Raw genomic sequence first — 18,099 nt, 5'->3', positions numbered from 1 at the left:
CCTTTACATGAATAACTTTACAGTTCTCCTCCTTATCTTATCAAAGATGAAATTGGTAAATACCACTTAATTCAGCTTCCCATAAAACCTTGTCAGGGATTCCTCCTGGACGCTGTACTCAAGGGGCCAGAATCTCAATTTATGGCACCAGTTAACTGTGTGGAAGTCACTCCCCCACGTGTCTACCTCCTTACTTGATACTCGAAGCTGGGATCGTCCTGCTCCAGGCTCACAAGGGGAACAGCAAACGAAGGGGGTCGGGGAATTGCAGCTGGAGAGGCCCTCAGAGCTCAGAAGGCTCCACAATGCTCACTCCCCCGCTCGGGCCGACTCCTCAGTGGGGCTCTCGAGCGGAAGACAACCGGGGCAAATTACACGAGGCTCTACCAGCCCCTCTCGGGCCTCTAACTACTCCCTCCCTGCTCGGGCCAGCTCCTCAGTGTGGCGCTCGAGCAGGAGGGAAAGAGCAGATCACTCGGCGCTCCCTGGAGACCGGTGGCGCCTCTCCTCAGCGCCGGTCTTCAAGAACACTTCTTCCGCGGGCATGCGCTGTAGCGCTCGGCTGGCGCCGCCTCCCTCTGCGCTCGCTCGTAGAGCAGACACTTCACTCCTGGGCCTGCCTACTCCTCTGCCCCTCCTTCCGGGGAATACAGCCACAACCAGGCATGCGCGAAGGCGCCGACTAGAAGCGTCTCACCGGGCTTTCCCTTGACAACCGGTTGTCACTCAGCCATACAGCAGAAGCGCGGAAGGTGCCCCCGGGGTCCCGCTCACGAGAGGAAGCCTCGCAAGGTTCCTCAGCGGATCCCGGGGGGGGGGCTAGTCTAATGCACGAACGGTGCCCCAGGGGTCCCAGGCCCGGCCGAGGCGGGGCTGTCCCAGTCACAATCTGGCGCCGATCTCTCCTGGCCACAGCTCCACAGCAGGTGAGAGGTAACTCTCGATGGGGGTAATTGAGTGAAGGGACAGTCACTAAAACCAGGGCAGGATGGTTTTGAGGGCTGAATAAAAGGGTGGGGGCCACCAGAATTAACCCTCCACAGTTATAGGGAATCACAGCAGAATTCCTTCCACTGGGCAGAGGACTGTGCTCCGCAGCACCACAGTCTCCTTCTCCTGTTCACACCCCACTATTTTGAAGCTAGGGGTCAGTCAGGCGCCCAGGGTCTCCCTTAACCAGCCACAGCGGGGACAAGACAAGGATCCCAAAGGAGGAGTAGAGAAGTGGATTAGCTAGGCTGCTTCCCAGTCCAGGAGATCAACCCTCACACTAGCCTCTCCCCCACCTTCCAAGATAGCCTATCCTCCAGCTGACTCTCACAGGTAGACAAAATGGCTGCCCCGCATTCCGCCTTATATAGGCTGCCCTTCAGTGGTCCAGAATGGACCAGAAGGTTCTAGAACGCCCTATGCTAGGCTATGGCCAAGTTCTGGGTGTGACAGTTAGGGCAGTTGGTAGCCACCATTTTGTGTGGTTCCAACTTTCCTGTCAGAACAGGCCTCTGGGCCTGAGGTAAAAAACTATGAGGGACAAAAGAACACCTATCCCCTTGGCCAACACCTATAAAAAGTCAGTGGACAAAAATTCTCAAGGGTATGAGGGGCAAAAAGGGGACAAAATAAATAATAAATAGGAGGGACTACGTCAAAAAGCCAGACAGGTCTAACACTGGGTTATAGTAAAAAATCATTGCACTCAAGAGTGTCTTCGGACCTACCATATTTCCTGTCTACAGGATAAGGTCACAGTTTGCTTGCGCATACAATGTTCTCGATTATGGAATCTTCACTATCATTTCTAACCTTTAGACTAATCCCTGAAACACCCTTATTATGGAAAAAAAGTAAACCTTTAAGCTTGTCTTTGTATATTAAATGTGTGGCTAAATCTAGACTGAAGAACTGTAATTTAATGAACCAAATGATCAAAACATAAATTTGTTTTTATTTGCTCTTGTGTAATTAATCTAAAGTAATTTATTTTCTTAATGCATGTTTTGATCCATAGAGTTTAATTCTTCATTTGTAAGTGGTGATTCGCCAACTCATTCAGTTTCTCAAACGTCAAAACCAGCTAAGCCTTTTGGTTATGGTTACCCATCACTTCAACCTGGATATCGGAATGCAGTGCCTCCTCCCTCGTCTGCTCCTTCCAGTATGGCACCGTACCGGTCCGAGTATCAGCCCTATGCACAGGTAAGAACATTTAGTTTAGAAACGTATTTGCAGCCCTTCAGATAAGATTATGGTAAATGACTGTAATAGTGCAGATTACGTTTTATTTGTTAGCCATATATGTATTTTATGTGTGAAATGCATTTTCTGTCATAACCTGTCTCTCATTAAAAGAGGAGGGCCAGAGGGGGGCGTGGCCTGCAGCCGTGCAAGATAGCTGCTGACTAAAGGGACTCGGGGAGGGGGGGGGGGGGGGGGAGGGGGGGTTGGTGAGACAGTCGCCCCAGAAATCCGTCCAATTATCCGCACTTTTAAAACTACCCAGAGGCAGAAATTACGACGTGGAGGAGGTGCGGCGCAAATCGAGCCGACGCTGTTGTCTCTGCGTGCTCGGCGGAGCGAGATATCGCTACTGTAAGATTGAGGCCTGATCGCAAGCTAGGAGCCGGGGGCTCGATTTTGGCAACGGCGGAGGGTGAACTGACTTGCGAGACGGCTGCGGAGGAGGCGGCGCCTCTCGGGCCCACGAACGAGCAACCACACGGAAGAGGTGAAGCTGGCGGCTTCTGCCCATAATTGCAGCGGGGGCCAGGTGTAGCCCTCCCGGGGAGCCGCAGGCAGCGGACCGGGACGGAGGAGAAAGCCGGCCGGATTAAGTAACCGGAGATCTGGGAGTTGTAGTGACTGACCATTCAGCATCATCATAACGGCTCTGCAGGGGTACGCGCTGAAGCGGAGGTAGCGCCCCCCTGTAGGTTACGGACTGGACGGACGCGGCGGCGGAGGGCCCATGGTCACGCAGGTGAGAGCTGGGGCGCCATTTCTTAAAGGCTGACCGGAGCAACTAGAGGCTGCAAAGAGCGGGGCAGATCGAATGCAAGGAGTTGCAGGACTGGTGGCCTGAAGAAGAGATAAAGTGTGGCCCATATAAGTACAACAGACCGTGCAGGAAGAGGAGAACAGTGAGGTGCAGACTGGTGAGAGTGCTGCCGTGAGCGGAGCAGGTTAGCAGCATGACACCTGGCAGCCCCGTTGGAGACGGTAGTGAGCACTGAGCGGTGGTGCCCTTGTGGGGCCCTTGGACCCCTGGACAGTGAGAAACTCTCCAACGGGCTCTGAAAATTACACATCCCAGCGATAGCGTGCCGCGACCCCGCGCACGTGGCAACCAGTGACGGATGACCGCTTATTGCATAAACAGGCAAGGCGTGAACTGAGCGGCCGCGGAATATACAATGAGTGGGAGAGGATCCCGCACGACCCAGCAGGGAAAGCTGGACAAATTTTCCTTCTATAAAGACTTGCCACCACTGCCAGAACGGAAAGGGCAAGCAGAGAAAGGAGAAGAAGTAACTGCACCTAAAGTAATGTTGGAGGATATTATGGCGGCCCTCAACAACGTACAGACCACAGTGGGCTCCATATCGGCGGATGTAACGTTCCTGCAGGCGGATTTCCAAAAAATGTCGGCCCGAGTCACAGAGGTGGAACAGTTGACAACGTCACTCGCTACAGACACAAAAATGTTGACACAGAAGGTAGCACAACTGGATGCTGATAATAAGCGAATAATAGCAAAACTGGATGACTAGAAGGGGCGCTCTCGCAGGAACAATGTCCGAATTACAGGGATCCCAGAGTTGGAAGGGGGTCCCGCCATGGATCTGTATATTGAAGACTTGATAAAAACGAGATTACAGCCAAAGGGTCTTTCTAACTACTTTTCAGTGGAACGCGCACATCGGGTGCCGGGTGGCAGGCCAAAACCGGGTGCCCCTCCAAGGCCGGTGCTGGCCGCATATTCAATTTCCGGGATGGAGACGCCATTCTTCAAACGGCTCGAGTGGCGCCGGCCATACGAGTACATAATTCTGTGATCTACTTCTTCCCAGACTATACAGCGGCGGTTTCAGCACGCCGCAGGAGCTTCTTCAAGGTCAAAAAGGAGTTGAGAGCACGCAAGCTGCCATATTCAATGCTTTTCCCTGCAAAGTTGCGAGTGGTGGCCGACAACAAGACACGGTTCTTCGAAACGCAGGAAGAGGCACATGACTGGTTCGAAGGCTGGCAACAGGTGGGAAAGCCCGGACGTGATCGAAAGGGGCGACGCCGTCTCGAGAAACAGGACGCTCCAGCGAACACTGAACAAGGAGAGGGAGACGACGGCCAACTACGTAGAGACTCCGGAGAATAAGACACTAGGTGATGGCCCACCGACACAAGCAGACACTAACCTGATGGGATTTAAGTCCTCCTCGGCAATACAACAATGTTGGGACTATCGATGGACAAGGACTCTGGGATACGGGGATGTGATGGTCTTCCTTGGACTTGCCGCTCCCATAAGTGCAAGTAATGGTTACAGGATTGGGTTTTAAGCGCTCTGCTGAGTTGGGGTGGCGGGCAGTTTTAGGTCCGCATGACAGGGAGACGGGGGGGGGGGAGGGTCTGCTTCCAGTTTGTTCGCAAGAAGGTTATAGCATGGTCAGTTATGCAATCATAGCACTACTTTCACTGTATCCTAAACAATTTTAATGGTCTTACTGGACATGTCAGGTGCGCAAACACAAGGCGCGGCGCAGGCTGAGGCGGCGATATGCCCTGATAACGCGGTGCCTACTCTCTCCCTACTCACATGGAATGTAAGAAGTCTTGGCGATAAAATTAAGCGAGGCATAGTGCTCCAGTGCATCAAGAGGGGTGGCCCAGCAGTGGTGTTACTGCAGGAGACACACCTTACTGGCACATCAAGCAAGGCGATGGACAGGTGGGGATATAAAATGGTGGTTCACTCAGAATTTACGTCAGGATCCAGAGGGGTGGGCATAATGCTGAAGAAACAGTTTCCATTGATTGTGCATGATGTTAAATCCGATGGTGGTGGGAGGTTTGCCGCCATATTTGTGCAGTGGGAGGGACGGCCCCTTAACATAGTGTCTGTCTACATCCCCCGGCGCTGCATGCAGTGGCCCTACCAGACCTTAGTTAATTTCTGCTTTGACTTCGGGAGGGAGACTTCATTATCGAAGGAGATTTCAATGCAACTCTGAATGAAACCTTGGATAGATTTCCCGTCAGATCTGGGGCATCGGAAGGGTCGCTCTTTGGGAGTTTCCTGGATGCAATGGGCCTTATATATCTATGGAGAAGATACCACACAACAGAACGTCAATTTACGTATCACTCAGGAGTCCGTAATAGCTTAACTCTGATAGATTATTTCCTGGGTTCCACGGGTAGTCTTAAAAACGTAGAGTCTATAGAAATCAGACCCCGGGGCATCTCTGACCATTCCCTATATTGATTAGGTACACTCACTACCAGCAGAGAAGGCGCCACATTTATCCAATACGCCGTGGCTATTTACAAGTTAAGAAAATTAGAAAGGCAAATAGACCAATATTTTCAGGATAATGTGGGAACGGTCACTTCACCGACCATCCTCTGGGAGGCATTCAAGACAGTGGTCAGGGGCCAGGCCATTGCTGCCATTACAGCACATAAAAGGGAGGGACAGCTAGAGCTGCAGAATTTAGAGTCCGAAGTGCACACTGCTGAGGCTCAACATGCTACGGACCCCACCCCTGAGACATCCCACAACCTTCGTCTAGCGCAGCAGAAACACAAAGAACACCTCACAGTGGTAACCAGACAACAGATACAGGCAACATGACACAAAATATACGACATAGGGGACAAAGCCGGGAAGCTACTAGTGTGGCTAGACAGAAGAGAAAAAAATGAGAGGTGGATAGCGCAACTCTACACGGAGGATGGGGAGGTTACAACTGACCCTCGCATGATAGTGGACACACTAGCGCAACATTTTAAGGCAATTTACTTGTCGGATTCGGAAATGTCTATAGCGGAGGCGCAGACATATATACAAGACCTTAACATGCCCAAATTAACTCCAGAAGCGACAAAACAATTAGAGGGTGACCTAACTATTGACGAGCTGCAAGCAGCCATTGGTGCGCTGCAGTCGGGCAAAGCGGTGGGTCCGAATGACATCCCTGTAGAATTCTATAAAAAAACGGTAGAAGCCACAGCGCCACATTTACTAAACATGTTCTCCGAAAGTCTGACGGTGGGTGAACTACCACCGGACCAACGGACGGCCACAATAGTGGCTATTTTGAAACCTGGAAAACCGGCAGATAGATGTACCTCGTACCGCCTCATCTCTCTGATAAATGCAGAAGCCAAAATCCTTGCCAAGCTGTTGGCTAGTCGGCTCACTCCGCACTTGCCAGCACTAATACACCCAGACCAATCGGGCTTTATGCCAGGTAGGAACACGCCTCTTAATCTGCGGAGACTACATGGGGTGATTGCTCGTGCAGCCTATGTGGAGGAGCCGGCGGTGGTGCTCTCATTACATGCGCACATGGCATTTGATATGGTTAAATTGCCCTTTCTCTTCGCGGTGTTAAGACACCTGGGGTTTGGACCAAAATTTTGCTCTTGGGTTCGGCTCCTGTACACCAAGCCTATGGCCCATGTCACTGCCAATGGTCATATATCAGAAGATTTTTCCCTAGCGAGGGGCACACACCAGGGCTGCCCACTATTGCCACTACTTTTTGCGCTAGTACTAGAGCCTTTGGCAGCATGGATACGATGGGAACCGACGATCCGAGGCCTCAAGTGGGCAGATAGCTGGGAGGACCGAGTGTCCCTCTACGCAGATGATATCCTGTTGTACATGACCACGCCAAGGCGTTCCATTATAACCCTTCTAGATGTATGTGAAACTTATGGTACGTTTTCTGGTTACACCATTAACTGGTCCAAGTCTATACTCTACGTACTATATGGCCCACCACCACATTTACCCGAAAATTGCCCGCTACAAATAACGGGAACTACGTTCAAATACTTGGGTATATACGCAACTGCCGACTCTGGAGAATTTTTGGGCAAAAACCTACAGCCACCACTGGAGCGCCTTGGTCGAGATGTGCGGCTCTGGGAAACATTACCATTAACATTATTAGGAAAGGCAGCACTTTTTAAAATGATGGTATTGCCTCTTTTTTTATACGTGTTGGAGAATGCGCCCTACCAAGTGGCGCCATCTTATTTCAGGGCTATCTCAGCGCAGGTTTCTGCCCTCCTATGGGGTAACAGGCCAGCACGCATCCCACAGGCCAAATTGGTACGCGGTTGGTATGACGGGGGGGATAGCGCTCCCTGATATACACCTCTACTACTGGGCACCACAGTTGAAGGTGATTAATCAATGGTTACAAGCTCCACAGTCAGATCCCGCATTCAAGGCAGATAGAGAGCAGCTGGGCACGAGAGGTATGCTTTCACCCCTATACGACAAGAAAATGGCATTAGCAATGTTTGGCCCATTGCGTCATAATCTGGTGCAATGGCATGCTGCTCTGGCCAAATTGGGATGGCGGGGGGTGATAACCCGGTTTAGTCCGCTGTGGGACACGAAAAAACTAGGCAGACTTCAAAACAGCAAAGGCTTCGATCAATGGGATGATATAGGAATATCAACAGTAGGTGATTTATGGCAGGGAGGTGGGGAGGTGAAATACTGTCATTCGAACCTCTCCAACACCTCTACGAGTTGACGTCCTCTGAATTATTCAGATACACGCAAATTAGATATGCCCTGATGACGGCGCTGCCACCCGGATCCAAAGTCCAGGAGGCATCCCCCATGGAAGATAGGTTACTAACCGATCACATGCAGAAGAAGGCCTCCTCTTTTACCTATCGCAAATTAGTGAACAACCTGCCTGACCCTATGGGACCCCTAAGAGCTAAATGGACACAAGACATAGATGATATGGACGACTCTGAATGGCAAGAAGCGTTAGCGTCCCCTAGGGAGGTAGGCATACCCTCACGCCTTAGGTTGGTGCAGCTCCGAATCCTGCATCGTTCATACTACATTAAACTTGTTCTACACAGAATGGGACGAATAGAACACCCCTACTGTCTCCGAGGCTGCGGAGAGGAGGGGAATTTTTTCCATACTATTTGGGAATGTCCTAAAATAGCACCGTACTGGACACAAGTGATGCGCACCATGTCACAATCAGAGGGGGTGTCGCTCGCACCGGAACCACGACGATGCCTGTTAAACATATGGGAGCCAAATGATCTCTCACGACATGGGCAGAGTTGGGTCACACTAGGACTTATAATAGCCAAGAGGAATATAGCACAAAAATGGGGTGGAGCGGAGGTGCCATCTCTCACAAATATAGAGGGAGTATTTGTGATCCACCATCAGATGGGGAGGAAGATGACTCAGAGGCGGATGAGGACTGAGATGAGATGGGTGGTGGGACGGGGCTTGAATAAGATCGCTCACGGCTGGCGAAACTATGCATTTGTAACAATGATTGACTTGTGTAATTATGAAATGTGGTGCTATGATGATTTCTTGTGCAAAAGACTGTCTTATTTTGTAATAACTCTGAAAATGAATACAAAGTAAAAACAAAAAAGAGGAGGGCCACATTTGTATAAAATACAAAGTTTCATTCTTTGCAGTAAAAAGTGTTCACTTATAATAAACAGGTTAATCACATCTACTTTTTCCACTACTGGTCCCAATATGTTGGAACCACTTATGAAAGGATAATGATTTTTCAAATACTGTTGTAAAGAAAAAGATCAAAAGTAAAGAATACTATAAACAAGCCAAATCCTTCATATAATTCAAGCTATTCAGTCGTTCACTTGTTTACCAGTAAAATGTGTGTCTCTTTCTGAAGGGGATATGCCATGACTGTCATGCCCCCATTTTCTGTGTCATTGGATCTCACTCTATTTCTGAAAGAGCTAAAGGTGCTTCATAAAGTAGGCTTAGCCTGGAGTGCTCATTTTTTAATGAGGTTCATCTAATTTGTATATGGCTGGTCCTTTTTGTTATGGTATACACTATAATAGCATGGAGTGCCACAAAACTTAGAAGAATCCCCAGCTTGACACATATGCATCTATCACTTTTTAGGTCTCTCATACAAACGGTTTTAGCAATTTGTTGGCAACAGACCTACTGAGTTCGATATACGGGTATAGAGTGGGCTTTGTGTTCTCCACTCACTCATGATTAGGTGACTTTCTTGTCTAGCTCAGTTCCCTGTTCTATGACTTTTATCCTTTTCTTGTTTTTGTCCTCACAAGGAGCATTTCAGTCTCCTTGTTTTGTAGTGAGTTGTATCCTTCCACTGCTGATGGTAGGATCCTACATTGCAATGCATTTTTTCACCCACTCGTCCCTCTCCTTACTGTGAATGCGCCCCCCTTTTTGCTGTCTCTCTTTTAAAAATGAGCCCCGTCGAAATCCTTCTTGCCACATAGATGATATGGACGACTCTGAATGGCAAGAAGCGTTAGCGTCCCCTAGGGAGGTAGGCATACCCTCACGCCTTAGGTTGGTGCAGCTCCGAATCCTGCATCGTTCATACTACATTAAACTTGTTCTACACAGAATGGGACGAATAGAACACCCCTACTGTCTCCGAGGCTGCGGCGAGGAGGGGAATTTTTTCCATACTATTTGGGAATGTCCTAAAATAGCACCGTACTGGACCCAAGTGATGCGCACCATGTCACAATCAGAGGGGGTGTCGCTCGCACCGGAACCACGACGATGCCTGTTAAACATATGGGAGCCAAATGATCTCCCACGACATGGGCAGAGTTGGGTCACACTAGGACTTATAATAGCCAAGAGGAATATAGCACAAAAATGGGGTGGAGCGGAGGTGCCATCTCTCACAGAGTGGGTCAGAGACATGGATGAAGCATTGATAGCTGACGGGCGGTATTTACTGGTAGAGGATGCCCTCGAAAATGGACCAAAATCTGGAACAAATATAGAGGGAGTATTTGTGATCCACCATCAGATGGGGAGGAAGATGACTCAGAGGGGGATGAGGACTGAGATGAGATGGGTGATGGGACGGGGCTTGAATAAGACCGCTCACGGCTGGCGAAACTATGCATTTGTAATAATGATTGACTTGTGTAATTATGAAATGTGGTGCTATGATGATTTCTTGTGCAAAAGACTGTCTTATTTTGTAATAACTCTGAAAATGAATACAAAGTAAAAAAAAAAAAAAGAGGAGGGCCACATTTGTATAAAATACAAAGTTTCATTCTTTTCAGTAAAAAGTGTTCACTTATAATAAACAGGTTAATCACATCTACTTTTTCCACTACTGGTCCCACTATGTTGGAACCACTTATGAAAGGATAATGATTTTTCAAATACTGTTGTAAAGAAAAAGATCAAAAGTAAAGAATACTATAAACAAGCCAAATCCTTCATATAATTCAAGCTATTCAGTCATTCGCTTGTTTACCAGTAAAATGTGTGTCTCTTTCTGAAGGGGATATGCCATGACTGTCATGCCTCCATTTGCTGTGTCATTGGATCTCACTCTATTTCTGAAAGAGCTAAAGGTGCTTCATAAAGTAGGCTTAGCCTGGAGTGCTCATTTTTTAATGAGGTTCATCTAATTTGTATATGGCTGGTCCTTTTTGTTATGGTATACACTATAATAGCATGGAGTGCCACAAAACTTAGAAGAATCCCCAGCTTGACACATTTGCATCTATCACTTTTTAGGTCTCTCATACAAACGGTTTTAGCAATTTGTTGGCAACAGACCTACTGAGTTCGATATACGGGTATAGAGTGGGCTTTGTGTTCGCCACTCACTCATGATTAGTTGACTTTCTTGTCTAGCTCAGTTCCCTGTTCTATGACTTTTATCCTTTTCTTGTTTTTGTCCTCACAAGGAGCATTTCAGTCTCCTTGTTTTATAGTGAGTTGTATCCTTCCACTGCTGATGGTAGGATCCTACATTGCAATGCATTTCTTTCACCCACTCGTCCCTCTCCTTACTGTGAATGCTCCCCCCTTTTTGCTGTCTCTTTTAAAAATGAGCCCCGTCAAAATCCTTCTTGCCACTCTTTTTCCAACCCCCACATGCTGATAATATAGCGTCAAGCAGCTATTTCCGAATAGTTTTAAAACCAATTCAAGATGATGCCAGATCCTGAGTTGGCTTTCTGCACGTATGTATATATTTATGTATGTGTCTGGTATTTTTGTAGCTTCAACCTAGCCAAAAGGTAGTGGTGTGCTTTACAATGTCTAAGGTAAGCATACAGTGAACAAGTAATAGGGGAGCATAAGTGTACTGTTAATGCATTGTAAGTGTTTTTTTTTAAGCTGGTGTGCCTTTACCTACATTGAAATTGCGTTGAGGCCGTCCCGATGGATACAAGAATTTTGTTCAAGATCCTGATGCATAGGCAGAAGAAGCATGCTCCTGTGTTTCTTTTTTACACTTCTTAGTCTCCTCTCTGATGGTGTGCTGCTGTGACTGTGCATAGAGCCACCAGAAATTGTATTTTCTCCAGTTAGTCGGAGTGTTGGTCGTGACTGGTTTGTAAATAATGCAGCTGGTTTTGAAAAATGGCTCAGGCCGGCAGTAGAGTCTGTGAACTTCCATTAAGATGATGGTGATGTGATCTTATTTCCTCAAGCCATGGAGTGAGATGTGCTGTGATATATGGATGCTTTCAAAAGGACGGTTGGGGGAAGGGGCAGGCAAAGTGAAATATGTGGGTCCATGGAACAGGCTGTTAAAATCATCCAGATGCAAGAGCACAAGGTCATGAAGAGCAGTTCTGAAGTTGCTCTGTGGAAGAGTTTCATTTTCTTCCGTAGATAGAGCAGGTACCAAGCCACATTTGCTTTTGCCATTGTATTCCTTAAGGGCAAAATTGATGTCCAGGGTAAATCCAAGTGAGTTGGCCTTTAGTGAAAGTTGGGGTGCAAAGTTGTCAAGGTTCTTGTTATTGAGCCAGGTTTGTACTATTTGTTTCTTGTTGTTCTTGGCAAAATACTGGAAATCTATCTTGGTGGGTTTGAGCTTCAGGTAGATTTGATAGGGATTGATGAACCGACAAGCAAAGAAGGCGGCATGATGACCTGAAGAGGAATGCAGCATGGGTTCACAGCAACTCACTCCTAGAAGTAGAGGCTATGCCCTTCAATTCCTAACCCCTCCCCAAGACCACTCTCTTTCCTTCTGGGCATGCTTGCCAGCTCCTCTTTCGGTCCTGAGAGTGGAAATCCTTTCTTGCTGTACAAAGGAGCCAGAGAAGTGGTTCATCTGGAAGAGAGAGGCCTGGGATTTTAGTCCTTTTACTTATTGGTCCACAAGAAGTATGGGGGCCTGAGGCCTGTTCTGAACCAGTCCTTTCTGAATCTGTTGATCTAGCAGGTTTCTTGTGTCAAGGCTTGCTGGCATTGAACTTTGGAGATCAATGTCCCCAAAGGTCCAGGACACAAATTCTTTGATCTTCTTGTGCTTTTCAAGCATAGACACTGCTGCAGGTTCACAGTGGTGGCTCAATACTTTCAGCTTGTTGTTCTCCCATTCAGAATGACTACAGCCCCAGGTGTTTAAATGGAAGTTCTGGCAGTCGCTTTGTTTTGTACTTCGGGAAACCATGTATTCCGGTATTTGGACATCTAGTTAGTGAAGACGAAGTCATTGCCATGAATATATATTCAGTGGACGATGGCTCTTCGCTACGATCTGGACTTTACCATTAGCATACAGCAATCTCACCTTAGTCCTTCACAGAAGCTTACCTTTATTGGACCAGTGCTTATGAAGGCCTTTCTTCCTCCTCACATAATCACAGATATTCTAGCAATCATTTCAATTTGTCTTACTCAAACTCTTTTCCCAGTCCTGCTGGTCTTACACTTGACAAGCCTCATGAATATTATTGGTGCGACTTCCATAGGCTAGTCACTGCTCAGAGGAGGACTGTTTTACAGTTTATACACAGCATGTGTATCTACAGTAACACACGCCTTGAACGTAAAATGTTACTTACCCTGTAAGCATCTGTTCCTGGCATGTATGCTTCAGATTCACATGCATGCACCCTCCTCCGGACTCCTTTTGCTGTTCCAGTTCCTATTCCTTCTTACTTATTTTAAATGGTCATCTTTCTGTCTCTTCCCTTTGTCGCTTTGCTCCAGCTCCATCCTCATCCTCCATGCAGAAAACAATCTAACAGTTGAGCCGATAACCATATGCATTGCAAGCAAGAGAATAAGTCAGTACCTCGTGACTCGAAAAGAGTTCTTCAAAGAAAAACAACTTGCCCATATCTGGGCCCAACACTAGTTATCATTAGTAAGCACAGCATGTGCATCTACAGCAATGCATGCCACAAACAGATGCTTATAGGATAAGTAACATTTTCCTTTTGGGGCTAGAAGGTTTGTTTATTGACCATGCAGAGCGAAACTCTGACGATCTATGTTGTCTTTTCCCCCAGCTTCTTTTATAAAGGCTTCAAAAACAGATCAGGATTTATAAAGATAAGTCTATCCTAATATCTGTTGATGGACTGGCACGAAGGAACTCAGCAACATTTACTGACTGTCACTGACATGGAGTGCAGGAAATTTACCTGAAATTAAGATTGGGAGTTTTCTCAGAGGAATCAAATAAAAGTGCACCTCCAACAATGGTTTTTAGGTGCAGGACAGTGGGAAATTATCATCTCCTTAAAACAATAAACAATACATTATCTTTATTTACTTTCTCCATTTTTCTATCATCCTATTGATCCATTGTGGAGAAGTGTGGCTCAATGATTAGAGCGGCAGACCCTGATGCAGAGGTCTAGCCCGGGACCAGGGTTCAATTACTCGCCTCGGCGGGTCTTGGGCTCAAAATTCCACGGACCTGATAATTCTCGCCTCGGTGCCTATTCCGATCATGGAGTCCCACTCTGTAACTCTGGGCAATAGCTTGCTTAATCTCCACAACGGCCCCCACAACGCTAAGGATGCCTGGCCTCCACCTTGGGGGTGCCCAGGAGTGGACGCCTCACAGGGAAAGCCAGGATGGGTTCCACAGCGGTATTCGTACAAACGCCTTGAGACCCTTGCGGGTGAGTAGTCCGCTATACAAGTATCAATTTACATTGCCTTACAAAATTTTTCAATAACATCATTTGTTACAACAATTTAAGTATTTCATAAAGAATATATATACCAGTCACAAACTCCACATAGTTACATCCTCATACATGCAATACATTGTATCAGAAGCGGTCTAGGGTTACTCCAATCCACATTTCTAAATGTGCAGAATGGTCTCTTCTTGTACAACAAGCCCTTTGTATATAAAATAGTGCACTTGAGCAGTCTACAAATAGCCAATAGTTTTATAAATGTCCTTCAGCAAGCTGTTATCATCGATTCGTCTCGATACCTTGGCAGATAAAGATATGGCCATAGAGCTCGAATTACCACGGGCATGTGCTGATCTCCAGCGCATAGGACTGGCAGCATATGTTACAGACCTCCCAAAGTTTGATTGCAACCAAGTTATATTGATACACTGCTCCTCATGGCTGCTTACATCAGGGGCTAGGCTATGTTCCCAGTAGAAGGCAGTGAACTTTCTTTTGACATGAAAAACATTTTTGGGCTCAAATGTCTTTAGTTGGACCCGGTCCTTTTGGCAGGTTCACCCCGAAACTTTTTGCTTTTGCCTAACCTGTCTCTGTAACCTGGTGTTGGTGATTTTAGGTCTCTGCGCACTTTTTCACTGTGGTCCAGTGTAAAGTGAGTGCGCTCTGTGTGTGTGTGGTGAGAGTGACCTGCCCTCCCATAGGAATGCATGGGGAATATGTGTGACCATGGTAGTTCCTGATGTGTGGGGAGTGCAGGGTCGAGTTTGGTATGTGCAAACACGTGAGATTGAATGCTGCGCAATGATGTATGTGGCATGATTGTGTCTAGTGTAGAAGTGCCACTTCTAGAAGTTGGCATGTTGTGTAATTTGTGTCTGGCGTGTGATTGGCTGGAGCTGAACCTGGCTCCAGGAGTCAGGATGGGTCTGCCCCGGTGGTGAATGGAGAGATTAGTATGCTGATGTGAGGGAGGGGTACACCTGGGACCTGAATAGGGATGGGTTTTCCCTCCACAATGCTGGCTCCACCCCCTGTGGTGCGTCTGATGTCCATAGCCTGACCAGTTGTAGCTGGTTCTCACATTGCCTGCACCCTGCTAGACAAAGGATTTTGTGTATAAAAAGAGGCTGTGACCTCTTGTAAGATGTCCTTGTGCTTTCACTTGAAACAACGAGGTGCGTGCTGCTGCTAGGGCCCAGGGGAAGGCTTGCCTCCCTGGGCCCTGCCCAGCCCCTGGATGAATGGAGGATTTTCCTGGTGTGAGCTGTTTTGCTCCCTCTTTATTCCTACAGGACTGCTGGGACCCTTTTTCTGATGGCTGCTAATATTGCCAGGACCTTCAGCAGCCTCCCTGTGCCTTATTGTTGGCAGAGCGCGCTTTTAATAAATTCCCCTAGAGAAGGGAGAGGAGCGTGGGCTGTTCTGTGCGATGCTGCAGCCCCTTTACAAAGGAGTCCCCCTCATGGGGATTCCTCAGAGATTGCCTTGGGGGGTAATTGTGAGAGCCCAGCTCGCTTATTTTAAATTTATGCTGCGAGGGTGCCCACCCCTCGTTATGCCCCGAATCGAGAACTGCCGCCCATGGCCCGCCTGACTGTGGGCGGGGCTGCAGGACGGAAGTCCTGAGTGCGGCCGGAAGAGGAGAAGAAGTTTGAATCTGCTCGACAGGGCTCCCGTATGCCGATGGGAGCCCTGCACACTGCTCGAGAGGAGTGCCGCCACAGCCAGCGAGGCTCTCCGGGGTGAGGGAGAGCCCCGCAGGCGCCACAAAAGTTGCAGAGACGCGGCGGGGCTCGAGGCACATTGCCGGTGCCTGCCCCGCCGCGCAACAGAGAGGGAGGCCTGCACCAGAAGGTTAATTCCAGGCGGGGCTCTCCTAGGAGAAGGGAGAGCCCCGTGTGCCGCCCGAGTGAAGGGAAGACCACGGAGAAGTGTCGTGTCCGCCCCAGCCCCGAGTACAGCCCAGTCAGTTGGTAGGGGCTGGGGAGGGCTCTGGGTGTATCTTGAGGGGGGCCGGTCCAAGCCCGCCTGTGTTCTGAGCGGCCCCCGCCTGAAGGGAGGGCCGCTCCAACGAGGGGGGCATTGCGATTTTTAAGAGCCTACGCGTGGCTCCAGTTTTGGGGGCACTCTAACTGTTTAGAAAACCTGTGTGGCCCTGACTGGGCCATATGTGTTTGAAGGGCCCAGTGGGAACACTAGGGCCAGAGGGGCCCGTGTTATTGCCCCTGAGGGCCCCAGTTCTAGGGGGCATGGTTATTTCAGGAGCCAGAATGCTCCAATTGGCACAGCTGATCTTAGAGCCTAGAAGGCTCCAACGTTGGGTACTCTGGTTATTATCCAAGCCTGTGTGGCTCCAGCCTACGCATATTTTCTTCAGAGCCTGTGTGGCTCCAACCCCTGCGGCGCAGTTTGTCTAGGGCCAGTGAGAGCCCATGCCGCAGTTTTCCTCACAGCTGCCCAGCAAGTAGTGGGCAGCTGCACCGTTTAGGCACAATTTGAGAGAAAGAGTCCTTGGGAGGGACAGAGATGGCACAGTGGTGCCAGGCCTGCTACAGCTGCGCAGCACTTAGTGCCAGCTGCAACGTTTAGGTTTGCGCCGCTGGCGCACCCCTGACAGGCGCTGCAGTGGCAGCGCGCCCTGACATTTGGGACTGCCACAGGTTGTCTGCGTATTAGTTTGTGCTGCACCTCTGAATGTGTTTTGATACATCATGTGCCTTGTTCTTACACCGCTGAATGTATGTTTATGCATCATGTGTTTTCCTTCCCTACATCTCTGAATGTTGTGATGCATCATGTGTAATGTTTACTTGCTTATGCCCCTAAATGTGATTTATTCTTAGGAGGCAGAGTCTAATGTGTTTAGACTAGTGAGAGATGGCCTACTGTATTTATAATGGTTAGGCCTAAATGTGAGTCAGGCGTAATGTGCAATGCCATTATGCCTGCGATACCTCTAACTGTGTTTTCATGCTTAGAAGTTTGGTTTGCCTAGTATGTTATACTAGAGAGGTTATGTCCCTGCGTGATCTAGGCCTATGGTTATTAGTATTGCGTAGTGTGTACCTACCTGTTTCCAGTGGTTACTGGTTGTGATCTATAATTGTTATGTGGTGTTACAGTTATTCTAAGTTACAGTTCTACTAAGTACTGATTCTGACAGTGGCCCACGTGGCCCTGTCTTGGTGTAAATAATCCCTTGTGAATAATGCCCGTGCCAGTTGGCACAATGCATATTGTGTGATTACTATCTGATGTGTTTTGACAATACAAAAGTTATTTTTATATAACCTTGTGTGGAGTTCCTATTGTGGTGTGCCTAGGATGTTGTTGCTGTTGTGTGCGTGCGTAAATGCTTTACACATTGCCTCCGGGATAAGCCTGTCTGCTCATGCCAAGCTACCAAGGGGGTGAGCAGGGGTTATCTTGGCGTGTGACTCCCTTGCCCTGACTAGAATGGTGGTTTCTGCCTGGCTTTGGCGTAAGCCTTAGCCTACCAGAAATCCCAGTTCTAACATCTTTTATAAAATACATTAAATATAAATTGAAGTGAAACATGGAGGAGTACAGTTGCATGATGTTGCAAGGTGAAAGTAGTATATGGTATGGCAGAGTTGCCTTGCCAAGTAATACTAGCACAATACACAAAGATGGAGCCTGGGTACTCTCTCATACCCCTTCTCTCAGTCCTGGTAGAGTGGCAAAGAGCAGACAGGCTACTTAGATAACCATGTGTTAAGCATTTCATACGACCAAAATGGAAATAAGTAATTGACATGACTTGAGAGCAATCCAAACCAATTTATACCAATAGCTCTGATTTTTATATATTTTTAGACACCAAAACAAAATTGATACATACAGGATAGCCGGAGTTATCAATTATGAAGCATTGTATAAATCAGTATTTGCAGTGTG

General features: G+C 48.0%; 1 protein-coding gene across 4 annotated transcripts in view; it reads left to right on the top strand.

Annotated features, from left to right (window-relative positions):
* The window catches only part of SEC24B (SEC24 homolog B, COPII component), a 764,077-nt gene that overhangs the window by 112,216 nt on the left and 633,762 nt on the right, over positions 1 to 18,099 (top strand). For all 4 annotated transcript variants that reach the window (XM_086962000.1, XM_086962001.1, XM_086962003.1 and 1 more), the window contains one exon: positions 2,009 to 2,196. In XM_086962000.1, the coding sequence (XP_086818126.1) occupies positions 2,009 to 2,196 (188 nt within the window). The remainder of the gene's footprint in view (positions 1 to 2,008; positions 2,197 to 18,099) is intronic.

The sequence above is a fragment of the Lissotriton vulgaris genome, chromosome 3_1 (assembly GCF_964263255.1).
Source record: "Lissotriton vulgaris chromosome 3_1, aLisVul1.2, whole genome shotgun sequence".
Lineage (NCBI taxonomy): Eukaryota > Metazoa > Chordata > Amphibia > Caudata > Salamandridae > Lissotriton > Lissotriton vulgaris.
This window is presented reverse-complemented; position numbering and strand designations above follow the sequence as displayed.